At 56.0% G+C, this 17,605-nt stretch overlaps 6 protein-coding genes across 6 annotated transcripts; 4 read left to right on the top strand and 2 right to left on the bottom strand.

The window, feature by feature from the left end:
- Positions 1 to 642: 642 nt before the first annotated feature.
- J3D65DRAFT_629412 (NADH dehydrogenase iron-sulfur protein 3 mitochondrial precursor) lies at positions 643 to 2,053 on the bottom strand. Its single transcript, XM_066800740.1, has 5 exons — positions 1,798 to 2,053; positions 1,611 to 1,744; positions 1,092 to 1,566; positions 987 to 1,043; positions 643 to 935 (listed from the first exon to the last, which is right to left on the bottom strand). The coding sequence occupies exons 1-5, from the start codon at positions 1,948 to 1,950 to the stop codon at positions 882 to 884; spliced, it is 873 nt and encodes a 290-aa protein (XP_066653644.1). The 5' UTR covers positions 1,951 to 2,053; the 3' UTR covers positions 643 to 881.
- Positions 2,054 to 2,167: 114 nt separating this feature from the next.
- On the top strand, positions 2,168 to 5,121 carry J3D65DRAFT_428686 (uncharacterized protein). The gene is made up of 4 exons (XM_066796169.1): positions 2,168 to 2,489; positions 2,556 to 2,668; positions 2,720 to 3,094; positions 3,142 to 5,121. Exons 1-4 carry the CDS (start codon positions 2,370 to 2,372, stop codon positions 4,970 to 4,972), a joined length of 2,439 nt encoding a protein of 812 aa, XP_066653643.1. The 5' UTR covers positions 2,168 to 2,369; the 3' UTR covers positions 4,973 to 5,121.
- On the top strand, positions 5,122 to 6,056 carry J3D65DRAFT_428687 (uncharacterized protein). Its single transcript, XM_066796170.1, has 3 exons — positions 5,122 to 5,304; positions 5,533 to 5,826; positions 5,883 to 6,056. Exons 1-3 carry the CDS (start codon positions 5,271 to 5,273, stop codon positions 5,894 to 5,896), a joined length of 342 nt encoding a protein of 113 aa, XP_066653642.1. The 5' UTR covers positions 5,122 to 5,270; the 3' UTR covers positions 5,897 to 6,056.
- A 774-nt stretch (positions 6,057 to 6,830) lies between these two features.
- J3D65DRAFT_604348 (uncharacterized protein) lies at positions 6,831 to 8,069 on the top strand (the record flags this gene model as incomplete). Its single annotated transcript, XM_066798264.1, has 1 exon — positions 6,831 to 8,069. One exon carries the CDS (start codon positions 6,831 to 6,833, stop codon positions 8,067 to 8,069), a length of 1,239 nt encoding a protein of 412 aa, XP_066653641.1.
- Positions 8,070 to 9,306: 1,237 nt separating this feature from the next.
- Positions 9,307 to 15,403, bottom strand: J3D65DRAFT_604347 (uncharacterized protein; the record flags this gene model as incomplete). Its single annotated transcript, XM_066798263.1, has 7 exons — positions 9,307 to 9,936; positions 9,958 to 10,405; positions 10,453 to 11,056; positions 11,106 to 12,538; positions 12,585 to 15,154; positions 15,189 to 15,290; positions 15,341 to 15,403. 7 exons carry the CDS (start codon positions 15,401 to 15,403, stop codon positions 9,307 to 9,309), a joined length of 5,850 nt encoding a protein of 1,949 aa, XP_066653640.1.
- Positions 15,404 to 16,294: 891 nt separating this feature from the next.
- Positions 16,295 to 17,513, top strand: J3D65DRAFT_646649 (thioesterase-like superfamily-domain-containing protein; the record flags this gene model as incomplete). The annotated part of the gene is made up of 4 exons (XM_066802289.1): positions 16,295 to 16,577; positions 16,627 to 16,860; positions 16,920 to 17,422; positions 17,472 to 17,513. The coding sequence occupies 4 exons, from the start codon at positions 16,295 to 16,297 to the stop codon at positions 17,511 to 17,513; spliced, it is 1,062 nt and encodes a 353-aa protein (XP_066653639.1).
- Between the last annotated feature and the right edge of the window lie 92 nt (positions 17,514 to 17,605).

Below are 17,605 nucleotides of genomic sequence, written 5' to 3'. Positions count from 1 at the left end.
ACGATGGATCCAGGCAGACCGATGATTTTCAAAAAATTGACCCAAAGGCGTCGGGAGCCCGTATTCGCGGCTGACCGTGAACTGGTGTTCCCCACAAGCTCTCCAAGAGAAGCTGGGTGCCTGGATTCTCGACGATTTCTGCCACGTGCTGACCAGTACAACACAAACGCATGCGCAGATCAATACCAACCGCGTGGTACCAAGGCTGATGAATACGATCCCAAGATCTGCTCGTCTCTGCTGGCCGTGATGTGACTGTACTGCAATACTTTTCCGTCGGTGAAAGGTCAGCTGGTAAACGAGTGGATACGTACCAGGCCAAGTTTCTCCAGATGCGTTGTGGTGTTGGCAATGCAAGGCCTTCCAGCAAGAAACACTCAACGAGTCAGGGCGACTTCCGGTCAAGCTGGAGATGGAATTCATACCGGGTCTGCCATGTGGCGCAGTTCGGAAACAGCAACGAAGCGAGAGCGACACTCACCAGCGATGGAGTTGAATGATTCTATGATTTCTTTCACGGCTCGGAGGAGTTCAGCTGCCCTTTAGACTTCAAAGGAGGTAGCCTTGTGGAGAATGTTCGATGAAAAGATATATCTCACGATCACTGGTGCGATGCAGTCCTCCAGTGAAGCAGACGGTAGATGAGCGTTCTAGAATTGTTCTTGAATTGACATCTCGTGTGACCGTTTCCAACTATTGGAAGTCCAGGATGGTGCGAATTCTCGGTAGAGCAGGAGCCCAGAATCTTCTATATCATCACAATCACCAGAGTTGCCTTGATGCTGACAGCATTGTCTTCGTTCGACCTTGTCTTTTTCAAAAAGACGTGGAAATGTGTGCAATGGAAAGGTAGTTGTCATGGCCAAAGGTCATCACTTGCTTTACTTCTTCTCCTCTTCCTTTGGAGGCTCGGGCTTGGGATCAGGAAGTTTGAACTGCGTCGTTGTTAGCGCCTCCATTAAGCTCAGGGAAGAAAATGAGCTTACACTTTCTGGCTGCTTGTCATCACCAGGACCCACTTGCTCCCAAGCAGCGCTGCCACCCTGTAGACATTTAGTTTGAGTCTCTCAATCAGCTTGTGATGGACATACCCTAAAGTTCCGGTACGCCTGTGTCATCTCCAGAGGCTCGACCACAATTCTCTTCTTCTCCTCATCATAGCGAATCTCAGTGTATCCAGTCATGGGGAAGTCCTTTCGGAGCGGGTGTCCGTCAAAGCCGTAGTCCGTCATGATCCTTCTTAGATCCGGGTGGCCGACGAAGAATACACCAAACAGGTCGTAGACCTCCCTCTCATACCAATTGGCACCGTCATATAGGCCGCAAATACTAGGCACGGGGGTGGCTTCATCGGCGTAGGTCTTGACTCGGATGCGGGAGTTGTGGCGGACGGAGAGCAGGTTGTACACGACTTCGAAACGCTGGTCCTTGGTAGGGTAATCCACGGCAGTGATGTCACTAATCTGGGTGTATTCGGCAGCGGTGTGGTACTTCAAGAAGGAAAAGACGGGGATGACGCCGGAGGGTGGTATGTAAATGGTCAATTCATCCTTCCACACCGAAAACCTAACAGGATTAACGACGGCCACGCAGCAGTCTGACATGCTCACTGTTGGATGTATTTCGGCAGGCACGACATGAGATATTGGCCATATTTGTGGAGGGCCTCGGCCTTCTCCTGGTACTTGTCGGCAGGGTTGACGATGGGCCGGTGGAGTTCGCCTGGGTCGGAGCGCTCAGCGCTCTAGAGCACGGGTTAGCTGGGCAGTCATCACTCGTGGGAGTTCCCCAGTGTACCCTCATGTTTGGGACATTGTCAAAGTCGGCCTCGACGGGCTTCGCGCGCCAGAGGGTCGTGGTGAAGCTCCGGGCGGCGTTGGCCCGAACGCAGGAGCCGGTGGAGCGCACCGCAGCGCCCAATTGGCGACTGCTGTAGAGTCGCAAGCTCATGGCAGATGGAGTGAGTGCAAGGAGCAGCCGCTCGGTGCTCAAGAAGTAGACGAGGCAAAGTCAATGGACAATGGGCTTGAAGGGGAACGGCAGGCGTGGTTGCTGGTGTCGAGGTCATCACGTATTGCCGCAGCTCGATTGGCCCCGACAAGGCTTAGCGTCTTGGCACTGCAGCTTTGCTGTGACGGGTCGACGTCGACGTTCCTGGCCGCCTTCAGTCGCCTCTCTCCACCCGTCTGCTTCTCTACCCCTTCTTCACGACTCTCCTCCCCCGCGGTTATCGGCCGGCGTTCTTCTGGTTCACTTTGACTTTAGTCCCACTCTGTACATCTTCTACAGCCCCTCCCAACGCCCCGCCGCCGCCGCCTCACGTCCTCCTGTGCAACACCGCCCGCTCAGGTTCCATCACCACATTCACCATGTCTCGCTCGCAGATAGATCAGTTCATCGACGATGAGGAGGAGGAAGTCTGCCCTCTCTGCGTCGAGGAGTTTGATCTCTCGGACCGCAACTTCAAGCCGTGTCCTTGCGGATACCAGGTGAGCTTGGCCTTGCGACTGCAATCGACTTTTGCGCGTCGCTGTGCTAACGTTACCGTGTTGCAGATATGCCAGTTCTGTTACAACAACATCAAGACTACCATGAATGGTCTTTGCCCCGCATGCCGCCGCCCATACGACGAGAAGAGCATCGAGTGGAAGGTCATTAGTCCTGAAGAGTGAGGCGCCCGTCTGTGCTGGTCCCACGCTATCCTCTAACCACTATACAGAATGGCCAATTACAAGGCCGATCTCGCTCAACAAGCCAAGAAAAAGGCCGCCCAGCGCCAAAAGGAAGCCCAGAAGCGCGAAGCAGATTCCCTCAGCCGCAAGCATCTTGCCGGCCTCCGCGTCGTCCAGAAAAACCTCGTCTACGTCACCGGTCTCAACCCCACCACGAGAGAAGACAAGTTACTCGAGGCTCTACGTGGCGATTCATACTTTGGTCAGTATGGCAAAATCGTGAAAATCGTCGTCAGCAAGGCCAAGGACACATCGCATCCACAGCAGACCGTCGGTGTCTATGTCACATTTGCTCGCAAGGAAGACGCTGCGACTTGCATCGCTGCGGTAGATGGCTCCGTAAACGGCGATCGGGTGCTCAGGTAAGTCTGCGATTGTGGATGACCGACGAGTTTTAACAGAATTGCAGGGCTCAATACGGCACGACCAAGTATTGTTCCGCATACCTTCGCAACGAACAGTGCAACAATCGCAACTGCATGTTTCTTCACGAGCCCGGCGAAGCAAGCGATAGCTTCACGCGACAGGATCTGTCTTCCATGAACGTGATTTCTACACAGAATCCGTCACAGTCCCACGCGCCCGCCCCAACAGCTCAAATTCCGCAACCACAACCTCCGCCGCAGCAAGCACCGCAGCCGATCGCTTCTGCCACACAAATGGGAAGGCAAGACAGCCAAGGATCCCACAGTCCTTTGGATGGTCCGGCTTTGCCATCGCATGCTAGCTGGGCGAACAAGCCCCCGCTTAGCGCGCAAGCACGTCGCACGAGTCAGGGAAACACCGACGCCGGAGCCAGCCCAAGGGACGCCAGCGCACTGCCTGCACCACAACCTGAAAGCAAAACAAGCTCCAAGAAATCCACCAAACCCAAGGAAAATTCTCCAGCGGTCGAGCCCAAAGAATCTGCCGAGTCGTCGACGCAACCTCGGGACGAAGCAACGCGCCCAAAGCCGCACCCGGTGCGCTCGATCTTGAAGAATCTCTCCAATGGCTTGGAATGGTCCATAGATTGGTCTCTCTTCAGCGCGCTTGACAATCAGGTGGTGCAAACCATTCCCTGCATGATCGACCCAAGTGGAGCCGATCGAAGGAAGATCGTGAAAGAGAAGGCGGCGGCGACCGAAAGGGCAAAGCTGCAGGAGACCCAAGCACTGCAGGAAGCTGCTGCTGTGGCCGCCGCTGCTGCCGCCGCGCAAGAACAAGAAGAGCAGCCGACTGGATCTGGGAGTCTGCAGCTTGGGGGTGAGCCGGAAGAACAGGCAGACGTACGGTCAGGCTCACACTCGGCTATCCAGCCGCCGCAGCAGTCACTTGGAGGCTCGAATCTTGGTCTTGGCCAGAACATTGGTCTTCCTGATGAGATGAACCTCAATTTGAGTGGCCGCAACGGTCTGACAACACAGCAACAGCAGCAGCTTCTACTTCAACAATTCAAAACGACAAACACTGGAAACGCCAATGTCTTCCACGGGGCCCAACCTCAGCATCTCCAAGGAGGCATGCAGGGTGCAAATGCTGGACACCATGCCCGCCAGGCCTCGAGATTCACCTTTGCCAACGACAGCCACACTGCGACTTCCAACGTCAAGCCTGTCGCCAACGCCAAACTCATGAGCCAGCAATCATCGATGATGCCGAACAGCCACTTCAGCCAGATTTCACAGCACCAGCCCCTCGGCAACCAATTCTACACAAGCAGTGTGCAGGGTCCTCCTCCTGGTCTGAAGACGACGGGAACTCCTCCAGTCAGCGGAGGTGGAATGTTCGGTCAGGGACATGGCTTCGCGACCAGCGGACTGGGATACGGCGCCAACGCGATGGGCCGGAATGCTCAAGAAGAAGCAATGCGGGAGCTCCTTCGGGGACGAGGTGGTAATGCTGGCGTCAGCCAGGTGCATGATTCTGGCAAGCGTGAGTTAATGTTCCCTTCTTTCTTGCATCAAAATCCCACGGCGACCTCTACGCCCAGCCCAGCCCCTGGCCTTCTGAACTTCCCCTATGGACCTCAGCCTGGCACGTACCAGGAATCTGGTCCTCAGAAGCAGAAGAAAAAGGGGAAGAAGCATAGACATGCTAACACTTCCTCCTCTGGAGGTGGTGTAGTCGATGTTGCGGACCCGAGTATCTTGCAGGCGAGGTTGCATCAGGGCGGAGGCATGGTCGGTCAGGGTCTGTACGCGGGCCAGGGTCAAGGTGGGTTTTCTTCCGTTTACAACAGCGGATTCGGCAGATGGTAGTCCTTTGCGACGACTCTCCCTTGTTATCACGGCTCTTGTTTTTTTCCTTTTCCCTTGCTTCGTTCGCAGGATGCTATGGCGTTTTCTGGTGGGCTAGCGATGCATTGGCTCGTACCTTGCCGGCCGGCATTACGATGGCCTAAGGCGTTTTCGTGGCGGATCGGGGTCTCATGTCCAAAGCTGGCAAAAGCAGTCGGCATGCGCTTCATGGTTGGGTTTCTTGGCATCCGAGCTTTTTCATTCTGCCTCATTGAGCTTACGGGCGATGCGTCGCTACCTTCTATAGGTCCGACTGCATATGTTTCTCTTCGTCTTCGTCATGGCCATCCTATGTACGTAAATTCCCCTTTCCAAGCCATATTCGCATGGCAAAGTCGCTCACGACGTAATCAGACACTATGATGGCTTTTCTCTTCCTTGTCCTCCTGGCCGTGACGAAGACGACTGAGACTGCTGACATGTTGCCCCTTTGTTGATTTCGGCCGCCCACTCCTCTGTACAAGCGCTTTACCTGCTTTTGGTCCGTTCATCACTCAAGATGTATGCTGACTGAACGACAGTGAGCGAGCAGGACTCCTTGTCCCAGAGCATTGATGCTTTGGTCAACGAACCAGACGTCCAGACGCCTGCACTTCCAGCGGCCGAGCTGAGCTACCTCTTCAACCAACCGCGACGTGCGACTCCCACGGTTCCGCCAGGCCTTTCAGCCCCAACAAGCCGGGTCGGGACGCCATCCAGTGCTTCGATAAGGCCACCTCCCGGTATTCCCACGCCCATTGCCCCCGCTGTCCCTGACCTCCCGACCTCCCGTGTGTCCACACCATCGAGGATCAACAAGGACTCAGCAGAACGTAGTAAGGCCACTGATAACATTGGACTTGATGCCACCAAGACGCCAACTATCGAAAAGCCAGATACAGCTAAGGTGATTGCAACGAAGACGGATGACACGCCGACAACCGTGTCTGACTCTGGTGCCATCGCTCAACTGGGGGAGCATGATTCCATCGACGCGCCAACCGAGAGCGTTGAAGCAAAGAAAGGGAAGGGAACCGGGAAATCTGGTTCCAAAGCCTCAACCACACCAGCCGAGGCCCTTGCGGCGAGATTGGAGAACGTGGAGTCGACTGGACCCGAGGATGACTTCCCGCTCCTAGAGTCCAAGAACAAAAGGCAAAGCACAGAGTCCAGTAAGGTCGAGCAAAAAGCTGGACTCTCGACGGCCAAACGTCAACACCCTGGGATGCTGCACATTCCCAAGAAGGATTCTCTTGCTCAAGAGCGTGAAACATTGTCGGCTGGCGCTGAAGCCGCCACAAAGAATCCCCGCGCCGTCAGCCTTTCATCAATTTCGACGTCTCGACCCGCAACTCCGACCGGTGCCGCAGCTGGATCCCCCCTTAGGCGTACCGGTCCTTCAATCATGCGCATTACGAATACGCCTAAGATGGAGAGTCCGCCAACTGTGGGTGCATCTGCGCCAGTGAGCGCCGTTCCCAATCCTAGTGTGGCGAGTATCCGGTCTCGACAGCCCAGCGTTGCGTCAATCAGCCAGGCACCTGGCACCCCTTTGAGCGAATTCATCTCAGATGCGGCGTCAATGACGTCGGCCTCAGCATCTATATCAAGGACCAATTCGCCACCTCCCGGTGGACGCGTTGGATCTGCTCCTGCCCGCACAAAGACCAAGAGCCAGGCAAAGAAGGAAAGGCAAGAAAAGGCCAAGCAGATGGCCGAGCAGGAAATCGGTCTAACCAAGGAATCTCGAGCCCCAAGCGAGGAGCCCATCATCCAAGAAGGCATTCAAACAAGGAAGAGAAAAGAGAAAAAGGAGAAGAAAAAGTCCGCGAAAACAACAATGTCCACACCGACGGACACTCCCATCGGTACGCCTGCTCCAGAAGAGGCAGAGCAAAGCACTGTTGTGGAAACAGTCAGTCAAGACGTTGAAATTCCCAAGGAAGAAGTGGAGGAGAAAAGGGCCCCTCAGCCGCTGACAGCATCCCAAATCGTTGCCAAATTGCTCTCTACTGGCGAGATCACGCATGAGCAAATTGAAAACATGTTCAAAAGCTTCCCCCAAGGTCCCAACGAACGCCACATCACGATTCAGGATGCGCCCAATCGTGGCCGGGGATACGAGCTTACAGACGAAGGTGTCCGAGCCATTTTCGAAAACAGCGAGGCACAGCGCCTGGGCGGAGAGGACGGTCGACTAAGCAGTCGCGTCCTCATTTCTGGCTCCGGCCGTATTCTCCGCTGCCTGAGCAAGTCTGAAGAAGACCGGTACCTTCAAGTCGAATCGCGTCTCCGTTCTGCAGAGCCGCCCAACAAGTGGACGCCCACCAAAGAACCCGTCTTTGATATCGAGGCCATAATGCGCGACCTCTGCGTCCAGGATGTTCTCGAGCGACAGTATCTCTCTCGTCGCCAGCAAAGACCTGGCTCCTCTGCTGCCGCGTCTGCCGCCGGCGTTGCCGACAGCAGCGCGGCCCAGCTGGCCCTTGACGAAGCCGCCAACTACAACGACGAGTTCATCGTGCCCAGCGACCCGGCCGACTCTTCAACGTCGTCAATTGCGGATGACGCTCTGCCGGTCAAGAAGGCCCGCCACGCCGTCGAGACGCAAAAGCAACATGCGGCCGCACGTCTGGCCTCTTCTCCACGTGGCGCCGCAGCTGGCCTCCCTTCGTTCCCCTACGTAACGCTCAACGGCATCTCCTTGACCGACAACGCCGGTCTGCTGCTCGGCATCGACTTTGGCAACGGAAGCGGCACCAACTACAACCACGGCACCGCCGGCGTGGGCGTCGCAGTCGGCAAGGGCCGCAACGCTGCCGGCGGCGCGAGTGCGGTGTCTCCGTCGCTGTCGGCCACTGCCGCCGCCGCCGCCGCCTCCTCGCCAGCCTACGCGGGACCCATGCCCAGCCTGCAGATGGTCGAGAAGGAATTGAACGCCGAGAAGCAGCGTGCCAACGAAGCGACGAAGCGTCTGAATCAGGCCGCTAAGCGCGTGCGCAAGATTGTCCAGACGGGTTCGGTCTGGGGTGGTGCTTCGTCGCCTTCGGCCTCGTCGCCCTCTGCGTCGACGAAGTAGCGTTCCTGCTGAAGATTTCTGGTGGCTGCGCTGAGCGGGACAGATCCGCTGCCGTGTGGTATTTGAGTCTGTGCTGCTCACCCAGGGAGTCTTGTTTTGTCTGGATACTCACTCCCTTTCGCTCACTACACGGATTAGATTCGGTCAGGCGGGAACGCAGGCACGGAGAACCGTTGTTTATGAACCAACGGCTCATTACCACCGCATTCATCTGGATCGGACAAACCAAGTTCGACAGCATATCACTCTCCTTCTTCGAAAAGTCGGCGGCTCGCGGCATTGCATGTACATTACTACACACCACTTCCCCTACATACGGGCAGATTCATCATTACCCAAGAAAGGGTTGAAGAGAAGAGCGGAGGGAAAGGAGGAAGAAAGGACGCGGGAGCAGCCAGGTAGTCAGTGTAGGGTTGGTTAGGATAGGGGGCAGCAGGAACTGGACTGAGCCCATTCATTCACGCAGATTAAACACCACCAATCCATCTTTGACCAAAGACGAATTGCTTCTTTTTGCAGTGAAGTTTCTGGCTGGTTGGATCCCCCCCCCCCCCCCCCCCCCCCCCCCCCCCCCCGAATTTCTCGCGTGCCTGCTCCATCCCAGTCGCAGTCAACCTCGGCGGAGTCAAGCTCATGACGCTTCGGCAGCCATCCCTCCGTAGCTTGGGAGCAAAAGCCGTGGCACACACCAAGCACGAAGCTGGGGGCAAGACCGAGCACGCGTCGACTGTGGTAAGCAATGAATGGAACCGAAGGAAGCATGTGAGCTACCCGTGTTACAGTAAGGTATAGGAGGTAGGTACCCAGGAGCATTATTCAGGACAGAGTCTCACTCAGTCCATCCATCCATGCATCCATCCACGACCATTCATTCGGCATTTCCCATGTGTACACGCTCGCTTACTCGCTCGCTGGACGCTCCATTCCGTTGTCAAGGTCTCCTCCTGTCTGCTTCGACATCATCAACAACGTCATCGCTCGCTATCTAGCGCACGGCAAGCACGACAACAGACGACTGGGCCCGCACCAGGCCAATCAGTCAATCATGCAGTCAACTACCACCACCCGTTCACCATCCAAACACAATAAGGAAAATTCCACTCCATATAAATCCATTCATCCAACGCGCTCGCTCGCTCGCTCGCTCAACCGCTTCCTTTCTTGCTCGTATATTCTACCTCTTCCGCATTCCATTCCTTCCGCGATCCACGGCGTTCAAAGACAGCTTCCTTCCCTATCACCGCGGCGGACTCTGCAACGACATGTGCATGAGGGCCTCCTGAGGCCACTCGCCGCTCTCAACGCTGACACGGTTGGCGATGCGCAAGCCCGACGTCCCCAAATTGCCGCTGACGATGCCAATGTCAGGCGTGCGGGGGCGCGTCGCCTCGTCGTCGTCGTCATCCATCATGAACGGTTTGCTCGAGTAGCTGGGTTGAGGCGGGGCGCCGGCGACTCTGCTGCCGCCGGTGCCGACGTCGTCGTGTTCTTGGACGCTGCCGAGGGGATGGGCGTGGTGGTGGTGGCTCGCTTGTTGCTGGTGTGGGTTTGGCGATTGGTTTTCGGGGACAAGGCTCTGGCGGCGGCTGGCTTCGCTCGAGTTGCCGCCGCTGCTGCCAAAGACGCCCGCCATTTCGACGGGGCTGTATTCCTGCACTCCTGGGCCCAGGCTGTGCACTTGGGTATAAACAGACGACATGGAGCGTTGTTGCTCCGCCGTGGGGGTGGCAATGTCTTCGCTGTTGAAGACGGGCTCGCCGCCGGCAGGGATCTCGGCGAGTTGCTCGTGCTGCGGCATCTCTGCAATGCCAGGCGGGAGGTGAGGCATCCCGAAGCTCTGATTGCTATGTTGAGACGAAGGCAGATGCTGTGGGTGTTGGTGGCTTACTGGCAGAGTTCCAAGTTGGTTGGGTGGTACTGGAGCCAGAGCGTTGGGGTCGGGGAAGGCAGCGGCACTCGTTACCTTTCGGAGACTGCTTGGTCCCTTGAGACTAGCGGCCCCAGGAGTGCCCATCATGCTGCTGTGACGATGAGCCTGTGCAGCCTCTTCTGCGACCTCGGTGAGCTCTGACCCGCCACCATCAGGATCTCTAATGCCAAACTGTGCAATGGTGCGCATCTTTCGCGTCACCCAGCTGGCCAAGATCTTGCCCCTTTGCTTTTCTCCCAGCCTGCTGCGTGGAAAGTCACCCTTTCCGACGAATGCAACAATGTCTGTGACCAAGTGATGCTCATTGAGCACGGCATTGACTATCACCGGGACGATACTTGCCAAGAAGTTCTTGCGGAAAATCTCTACGAGGATAACGACGAGACCACCAGCTTGGAACACGGCGCTTTTGAACATTAGCATGATGTCTGGAGGGAGATATTGGCGACTTACCATCCTCCAGGTACGATGTTGCGGTGACACCGTTCCACGGAGTACTCAATGTCCATGGGGAAATGACTCAGACCGTTAACCTCGAAAGTCTCACCGATGCTTCCCAAGACAAACAAGCATTGCATGTCAACCATGGTGCCGCCAGGGCCAATGGGCCTAGCAACGTTGTGCAGGAATCCCAGGTCGCCAGTTCGCATGTACCTTACGTTTGGATCCCCGTCAACGGTCCTGCCATTGAAGCGTTCAGCGTCAAACATGTCCTTTGTGCCGTAAAAGCTGTGGGCGTTTGCCTCGGACTGCACCCATATCTCACCGTACTCCCCATTAAGGCAGAGGCGGTTGGTCTCGGGGTTGACAATTGATATTTGGGTGCTGACAGGGACCATCCCGGAGTCTTGAACCAGCAAACTGAATGGCTCCGTGTCCGGGTCGACGGGCATGATCAAGCCGCGGCGCAACGCTCGCATGTCAAGCCAAAGTTCGACCGGCTCGATACACATGTAGGACCGGGAGGCCACCATTGGGTTCAGAACGTGCGAGTAAATGGTGTTGATGGCGGTACGCTCCAAACCGGCTCCGGCAAAGTGGACGCGGACCTTTTGGTCTTCAGGATATTAGCGCGTGAATCAACCGTTGCAGAAGTCCCAACTTACAAACATCGACTCGTGGTCGTCCGTCCGTCGATATCATCAAATTCTTCAATTCGTGAAGAGCAGACGTTTTGCCTGCGTTGTGGGCCATGGCGAAATCGAGCATCTGGCTTGTGGCATACGTATCCTTAATCTTGTATCTTGACAGTGTCTGGAAAAGTATGTTGGGGTTTTGCGCAAAATCGACAGGAGAGACCAGGTAGGTTGGAGTCGCCAGATAAATGCCCATGAGGCAGGTGTGGAGGAAGCCAAGGCCAATGGTGCTTCTGACACAACCAAGCACAGGTCTTGTGCTCGTCATTTGGCATGTTTCCTTTTGGACTTTGCAGAGAGCCATAAGGGAATCATGGCCCAGCTGCACAGCGATTCTCCTTTGATCAGGAGTCCAGTAAGTCCAGATGAGAACAGGATAGCCAGATTGGACCCAAGTAGGGCGGATGGTAAGGCCCAGCTCTCTGCAGCCAGATGACTGCTTTGGCGGCTTCGAAGTGTTGTACACATTCGGCATGTGGACCTTGAGAGCTCCAGCAGTCTGCTTCAGGTGCTGGGATACTGCCTTTTGCTTCAAGACGTGATCGACTTCGTTGTTGACCACGATGGCTTTGATCCTGAAATCGGCCACCATGTGAAGCAGAGCAGGGGCGTCTTCACCCAGCCGATTCTGGTCAAGAATCGGCATGGGGATGGCGACAAGGCCGAGTACAAGACAGGCGTGGATGGCGTAGACAAAGTCTTCGGAGTGGGTGTACATGAGAATGAGGTGGTCGCCTGCTACAGCTTTGACCTTGTTCCTCATGTACATGGCGACGCCCGCGACCTTTTGGTCAAATTTGCGCCAGTTGATGCCCTTTCCTTCTTTCCCTCTGCCGTCGATGGTGCAGATGGCCAATTCTTCGGCTTGCCTTGATACACGCCACTGCATGAGGTCGTGGATGTTGCTGAATTGGTTCAAAGGGGTAGACGTCCTGTCGTCAATAACAACCTCGCGGTAGTCCACTCCAGAGTATTGCTTGTCGCTACCCTGCATCATTAGAATGTCCTGTCTTGCCGAGGTTGCGTTAGGAGACCATATTCCACCGGCAGGATCGTCTCCAACGGGGAGGTTTTGAACTGCTCTTTCAACGCCGAATTTGACGTGAACGCATGGCAGTTCTCCGTTGTCGAATGATTTGCGGCAAAGCATGTTTCCAATTTCTCTGCGGCCATTCTTCACCACCCTAGGAAGCGTATTTGGCGCTGTGATCATGACACAGTAGACGCGGAGATGGTGTTCTTGGTATAAAACATCCATCACACGTTCTGAAAGCGAGTCGAGAAAGGGAATGTCGAGTTGCCTTGGTGGCCCACCGGTAGTGGTTGGGGCGGTCGAAGCGGCTTGGGTTTCAATCAAAACAATGGGAAGGTACTCGTTGTTTACGTGGGTATCAAAAGCAGAACTAGGCCGAGGTCAGCAATGTCATCTCGGACCCCTGGTTGACTTACCAATCGTAGATTTTGGGCACCGTCTTCATGATGCTGACCACAAGATGTTGCACAAAGAAGTATCGATGCTCAGCCTCTTGCACGCCATGCTCGACCCACTCGACCCTTTGCCTTATGCGATCTTCGTAGAGGCCAAGAACGAAAATCTTGCCTTCGATGATGCAACCAAGCAAGCCAGTGCGAAGGAACTCGGGTTCCACAAGGACAGGGGTTGGGTTGCCCTCCATGAAGCGGTAGGGGCGAGCATGGAAAATGGTCTCTGTGTGCTTTGGCAAAGCCCAGAATCCGCCAGACAAAGATGGAGAGTCAACCCAAATTTCTCCAATTTGGAAGGGCGAGCATAAAAGATTTGTCTCAGGATCAACCAGCGCAAGTGTCGCGTCAGGTATGGGGTAGCCAAAAGCTCCGACTTTGACAGTACCCGGCTCGTTTGCTCGCCGCTTGGCTTCCTCTCCCATGGCCACGACGATGACCTCGTTCGTTTTCAAGGCCTCCTTGTCAAGCAAAGCTTCGCTAAGCTCGGTTCTGCTTCTCTGCTTGTGAGACGACTTCTTGGTTGGACCGCCACCAATCAGACTGCTATAGCCGTTGGTAACGGGCGTCCCTTCTGCCTTTCCATCCTCAGAGTCCTGGTCGGGGTTCTCCATGCTGAGAGGGCAACCCATGCGCTCCTCACCACCGAGCCAATCGCGCACAGATATGATCATGCCGCCGTGCTCCGGTAAGCAGAGCATCGGCGCCACCAATTCGCGCGCTCTTGGATTTCTCATTGGTCGCAGCCACCTGTCTGCCAAAACTTCGTGAAACTCGCAGTCAATCGTCAGGGTATCAATTAGACAAATTTTAACAGAAGCAAAGTTGGGCTCAGTGTTTTTCTTGAAATTTCTTGTGGCCATGGGATCTTGTTGGTAGTTGTATACGGCACGTTTCAGCCCTGGGTAGTCGGCGACCATGATCGTGGTCCTGTATTTGGAAATGAGATGAGCGTAGAGACCTGGGGTTTCGACAGTCTTTGGCTCCATCCAAACCGTGGTGTGTCCACCATAAACGGCATAGAGAACGCCTAGAATCATGCCAGGGCCTGAGCGAGGGTCCAAGTAACTGAGAATGACTTCCCCATTGGAATTTCTTTGGACTGGCGCAATGAGGTTTCCATTCTTGTCGCGCAAATGGGGGTCAAAAGTGTCGTTGCTTTCGCTTGTGTTGATGGACATGATGATGGCACTGACACAAGCCATCTGGTGCATTATCGTCCGGTGACTGAGCACCACGCCGCGCAAGTCTCCAGTCGGAGCTCTGGAGAATTCAATGTAGGCCAGGTCCGGAACTTGAAGTGGGGCGACATCTTCCTTCTTCTTCGGGTGATAGCTCCCAAACTCATTCGTCTTCCACCATTCGACGCCAGTCGGCCATTTCTGCCGCGAGTTGCTGATGTCTCGCTGGAAGGCCTTGAGGTTGTTGTCCGTCGTCAATGCCAAGTGCGCTTGCGTTGTCGTGAGCAAAAGGCTCAGCCTGTTGTAGTCTTCGACACTGTTGATGGGCACAGCTACGACCCCGGCGATGAAGCAGCCAAGTAGCGCAATCGCAAAATCAATGACTTCGCTGTCTCGGTAGACGAGCGCGACCCGGTCTCCCCGATATAAGTTGCTCTTGTCTCGTATGACTTGGGCGACCTTTTCCGCCTTGCTGCATAGCTTCTCCCACGTTATCGAGACTGTTTCCTTTCCCTTGGAATCCAACACCCAAAAGGCAGCTTGTCTCCCGTTCACGCGACCTCGGTGTCGCAACACGGCCCCGATATTGTCAAACTTGGACATGGGCACATTGCCATTGTGAGGGTCGTATACGGCAAAAGGAACTTCGCGCGGCTCCAGAGGCATCTGGCATTCAACGACGCTAGGCGGAGGGAGCTCGTGCTGGCCAAGCATGGGCGGGGGGATGGCGGCCGTCGGGGAAAAGGCGTCGCCGGACGAATAGCGATTCGGACCTCCATAGCTATCTCGTTGGTCAGGAGTCTGTTGGCCCGCAAAGTCTGAAAAGTATCCTTGGTGCGAGTCGAGCATGGTGCTCAGGCGGCTGGTTCCACCGGGCGACTGCTCCGTATACTGTGGCTGGTTGGCGGGGTTGAAGGCGAAGTCGGAGTTGAGAATGGTGCTCTGCCTAGATTGCGATCCGCTATACATGTCTGGGGTCGTCGGTCGAGGCGAGTAGGGCTCGCTGCCGTATGAGGAGTGGCGCTGCTGAGTGGGGTTGCGGACACCAAGCTCCCTCTCTTGGAAGCGGCCGACTGGTGTGGGGGGAGGCATGGAGCTACCGGAGAAGGACGCGCGGGAGTGCCATTCGCCATTATTGCTCGAAGGATAGGGGGGCGATTGAGCTCGCTGCATGTCGCTGGGGGGCAAATGGATGCTTGGCGTCGCTTGGTGGTATCCAGCAAAGGATTGGGTACGGGAGGAACCATCGTTGACGAGGGAAAAGGTGCGGGACGGATCGATCGAGGGCGCGCCGGACTGGATGGAGAATGTGCGCGTGTCGCGCCGAGAGTCGTCCCCCTGCGCAGGACCAAAAAACTGGCTCAGGATCAGAGTTCGCCGCTTCTCGTACCTTTGCGCATTCCAAACGGTTAGCGACCACAACCTTAACCTTGACGTTGTTGTCGTCCACGTTGTGCGTACCCTTTGCGAGTAATGTCGCCCTCCTGCACGGCTGGGTCAGCGGTCTGCAACGGGCGTCGCGTGGCGGAAGTGCAGGCGTACCTCTAGTTCGCGGTCGAGCTCCGAAAGCTGGGCATGGAGTTCAGGAGGAGTGTGGTCGGCCATGGTGGCATCGGGTGCGCAAATGCAGCCGACAGGCTACATGTACAGGATGGCGTTGGGTTGATTCAGTGGCAGTAGGATGGAGACGTCGAGGAGGGGGTACGGGCGACGATGACATGCATTTGGGGACGCAAGCCAGGCTGGAGGCGTCGGTCAGGACAGAATGCGGCGAGGCCAACGCCGGGAGTGGCGATGGATGTGTACGGTATGTAGTGGCACACGTCAAAGGCGCAGTGGCAGTGGCAGTGGCAGTGGACTTGTCGTGAGAGCGAGCGAGCGAGCGAGCGAGAGGAATGGGATGCGGTGGGCGAGGCGATGAGGACGAACAGCGAGTGGAGACCAGGGGTCCGGCTTTTCTACAAATAGCTCTACACGACGTGCACACGCAGCATCCAATCCGTCCGGACGACTTGACCTCTTCGCGTCGTCTATGCGGGCCTGGTGAGGCGGCTCGGGTGAGGCTCTTTGTTTTGTTGCAGCTTCCCGTCGACCTGCGAACCTAACCACTTTGCTACATGTACCTTGCCTCGACTACAGTACCTATGTACCTACATACATACATACATGTACTCTCCGCTCCCAAGCTCCATCTCTGCACGTGATGCTGCGTCAGCGTCAGCGTCAGCGTCAGCGTCGGCCCTGCCCTGACCTCGAGACCAAGAGCGCGCCCACAGACGCTCGCCGCGCTGCCCAGCCTTGCCTTACGCAGCCTCCAGTGACGGTCCATCCTGTGCCTCGGCTCGGCAATCCCACGATACGGCGCGCAACCACCGAACAACCACCTTGACGTCCGTGGCCGTGGTCACTGCAACAATGTCTCGACGACTTCGGCCGTATCCCGTGGCGCTTTAATATCATCGCTCTTGCTCCTGCAAACCACCAACACCAACAGCAATGTCGACCCTCATCCGCCCTCCGCCCATCGATGCGTCCACATCTGCCATCGAGCAGATGCTCGACCTGACCCAACTGAGAGATATCGATCCGGATCTGTATACCAATACCCAGCCACTATGGCATCCCCCCGGCGCAAGAGGCGTGTTCGGAGGCGCCATTATTGCCCAGTGTCTGAGCGCTGCTCAACGGACCGTCCCTGACAGCTTCACCGTGCACTCGATGCACTGCTACTTTGTCCTGGCGGGTGATTCGGAGATTCCCGTCATCTACCACGTCGAGCGTACGTCAGGCTCCTGCTGAAAGTCGCTTCGTTGCTTAAACCCCACCAGATGTCCGAGAAGGAAGGTCGTACGCGACGCGAACTGTCCAAGCAAGGCAGCGCGGCAGGGCCATCTTCACCACCACGCTGAGCTTTGTGCGCGTCGACAGTGGAGGCAAGAAGAGGGTGGAACACGCGGCAGAAATGCCCCAGGTGCCTCCGCCAAAGGACAACGAGGAGGATCTGCGATTTCCGCAGGGAATCGCCGGACCGTTCCAAAGCCAGCGGATAGACATTCTGAACAGTGCGTCTTCCCATTCAGTCAAACGCGACGAGGGGTCGCAGTTTTAACCTCTGGCCTAGATGACTCGCCTCACCCGCATACCAAAAAGACCAGGCAATGGATCAAGGCGCGAGGCAAGATCTCCCCGTCTGCTGGCCACCAACCGCATTTGTGCGCCCTCGCATACATGTCGGACAGTTATTTCATAGGCACGGTAGCCCGGGTCCACAAGCTTTGGAGATATAGTTCGAAGCGCGAGGGGAAACCCACCTTGGACGAGGACGTGCTCAAGCGGCTGCTCAACGAGGACGAGGAGAAACTGCGCCAACTTCCGGGTATGAACGACCGCGTAATCCAGAAATTGAAAGAGGGCAAGTCTCTGACAGAAGCAAAAGACAAGCCGGAAATTGGAATGATGGTTAGCCTGGACCACACAATCTACTTCCACAACCCTAGGGATTTCCGGGCCGACGAGTGGATGTTTACCGAAATGGAGAGCCCTTGGGCTGGTGACGGCCGTGGACTGGTATTCCAGAGGATGTTTACCCGGGACGGCAAGCTGATTGCGACTTGCGTACAAGAGGTGAGTTTTGACAACGAGGAGGTATCGGCAGGGGCTGACCTGGATCTAGGGAGTGGTTCGTCTAAAGCAGCCTGTGGAGAGCAAGCTGTAGAGGCGCTGGGGGTGGTTATGGCGTTGGATAAGCAGCATCAAATATCTGGGTATGGACAGGGCAGGACTGCGGTTTTGTAGCGACCACAAATG

The sequence above is a fragment of the Phyllosticta citribraziliensis genome (assembly GCF_038025025.1).
Source record: "Phyllosticta citribraziliensis strain CPC 17464 chromosome Unknown J3D65scaffold_8, whole genome shotgun sequence".
NCBI lineage: Eukaryota > Fungi > Ascomycota > Dothideomycetes > Botryosphaeriales > Phyllostictaceae > Phyllosticta > Phyllosticta citribraziliensis.
The sequence above is the reverse complement of the archived record's forward strand: the minus strand, read 5'-3'. Positions and strand labels throughout refer to the sequence as shown.

Bases quoted from the DNA above. Each gene is read 5' to 3' on its own strand.
- J3D65DRAFT_629412 (XM_066800740.1), bottom strand. From the start codon at position 1,950: ATGAGCTTGCGACTCTACAGCAGTCGCCAATTGGGCGCTGCGGTGCGC. The intron at 1,567-1,610 runs GTGAGCATGTCA...TAATCCTGTTAG, and splicing joins CTGCCGAAATACATCCAACA to GTTTTCGGTGTGGAAGGATG. The intron at 936-986 runs GTAAGCTCATTT...ACAACGACGCAG, and splicing joins ATGACAAGCAGCCAGAAAGT to TTCAAACTTCCTGATCCCAA.
- J3D65DRAFT_428686 (XM_066796169.1), top strand. From the start codon at position 2,370: ATGTCTCGCTCGCAGATAGATCAGTTCATCGACGATGAGGAGGAGGAA. The intron at 2,490-2,555 runs GTGAGCTTGGCC...ACCGTGTTGCAG, and splicing joins CGTGTCCTTGCGGATACCAG to ATATGCCAGTTCTGTTACAA. The intron at 2,669-2,719 runs GTGAGGCGCCCG...ACCACTATACAG, and splicing joins AAGGTCATTAGTCCTGAAGA to AATGGCCAATTACAAGGCCG.
- J3D65DRAFT_428687 (XM_066796170.1), top strand. From the start codon at position 5,271: ATGTTTCTCTTCGTCTTCGTCATGGCCATCCTAT. The intron at 5,305-5,532 runs GTACGTAAATTC...ACTGAACGACAG, and splicing joins CTTCGTCATGGCCATCCTAT to TGAGCGAGCAGGACTCCTTG.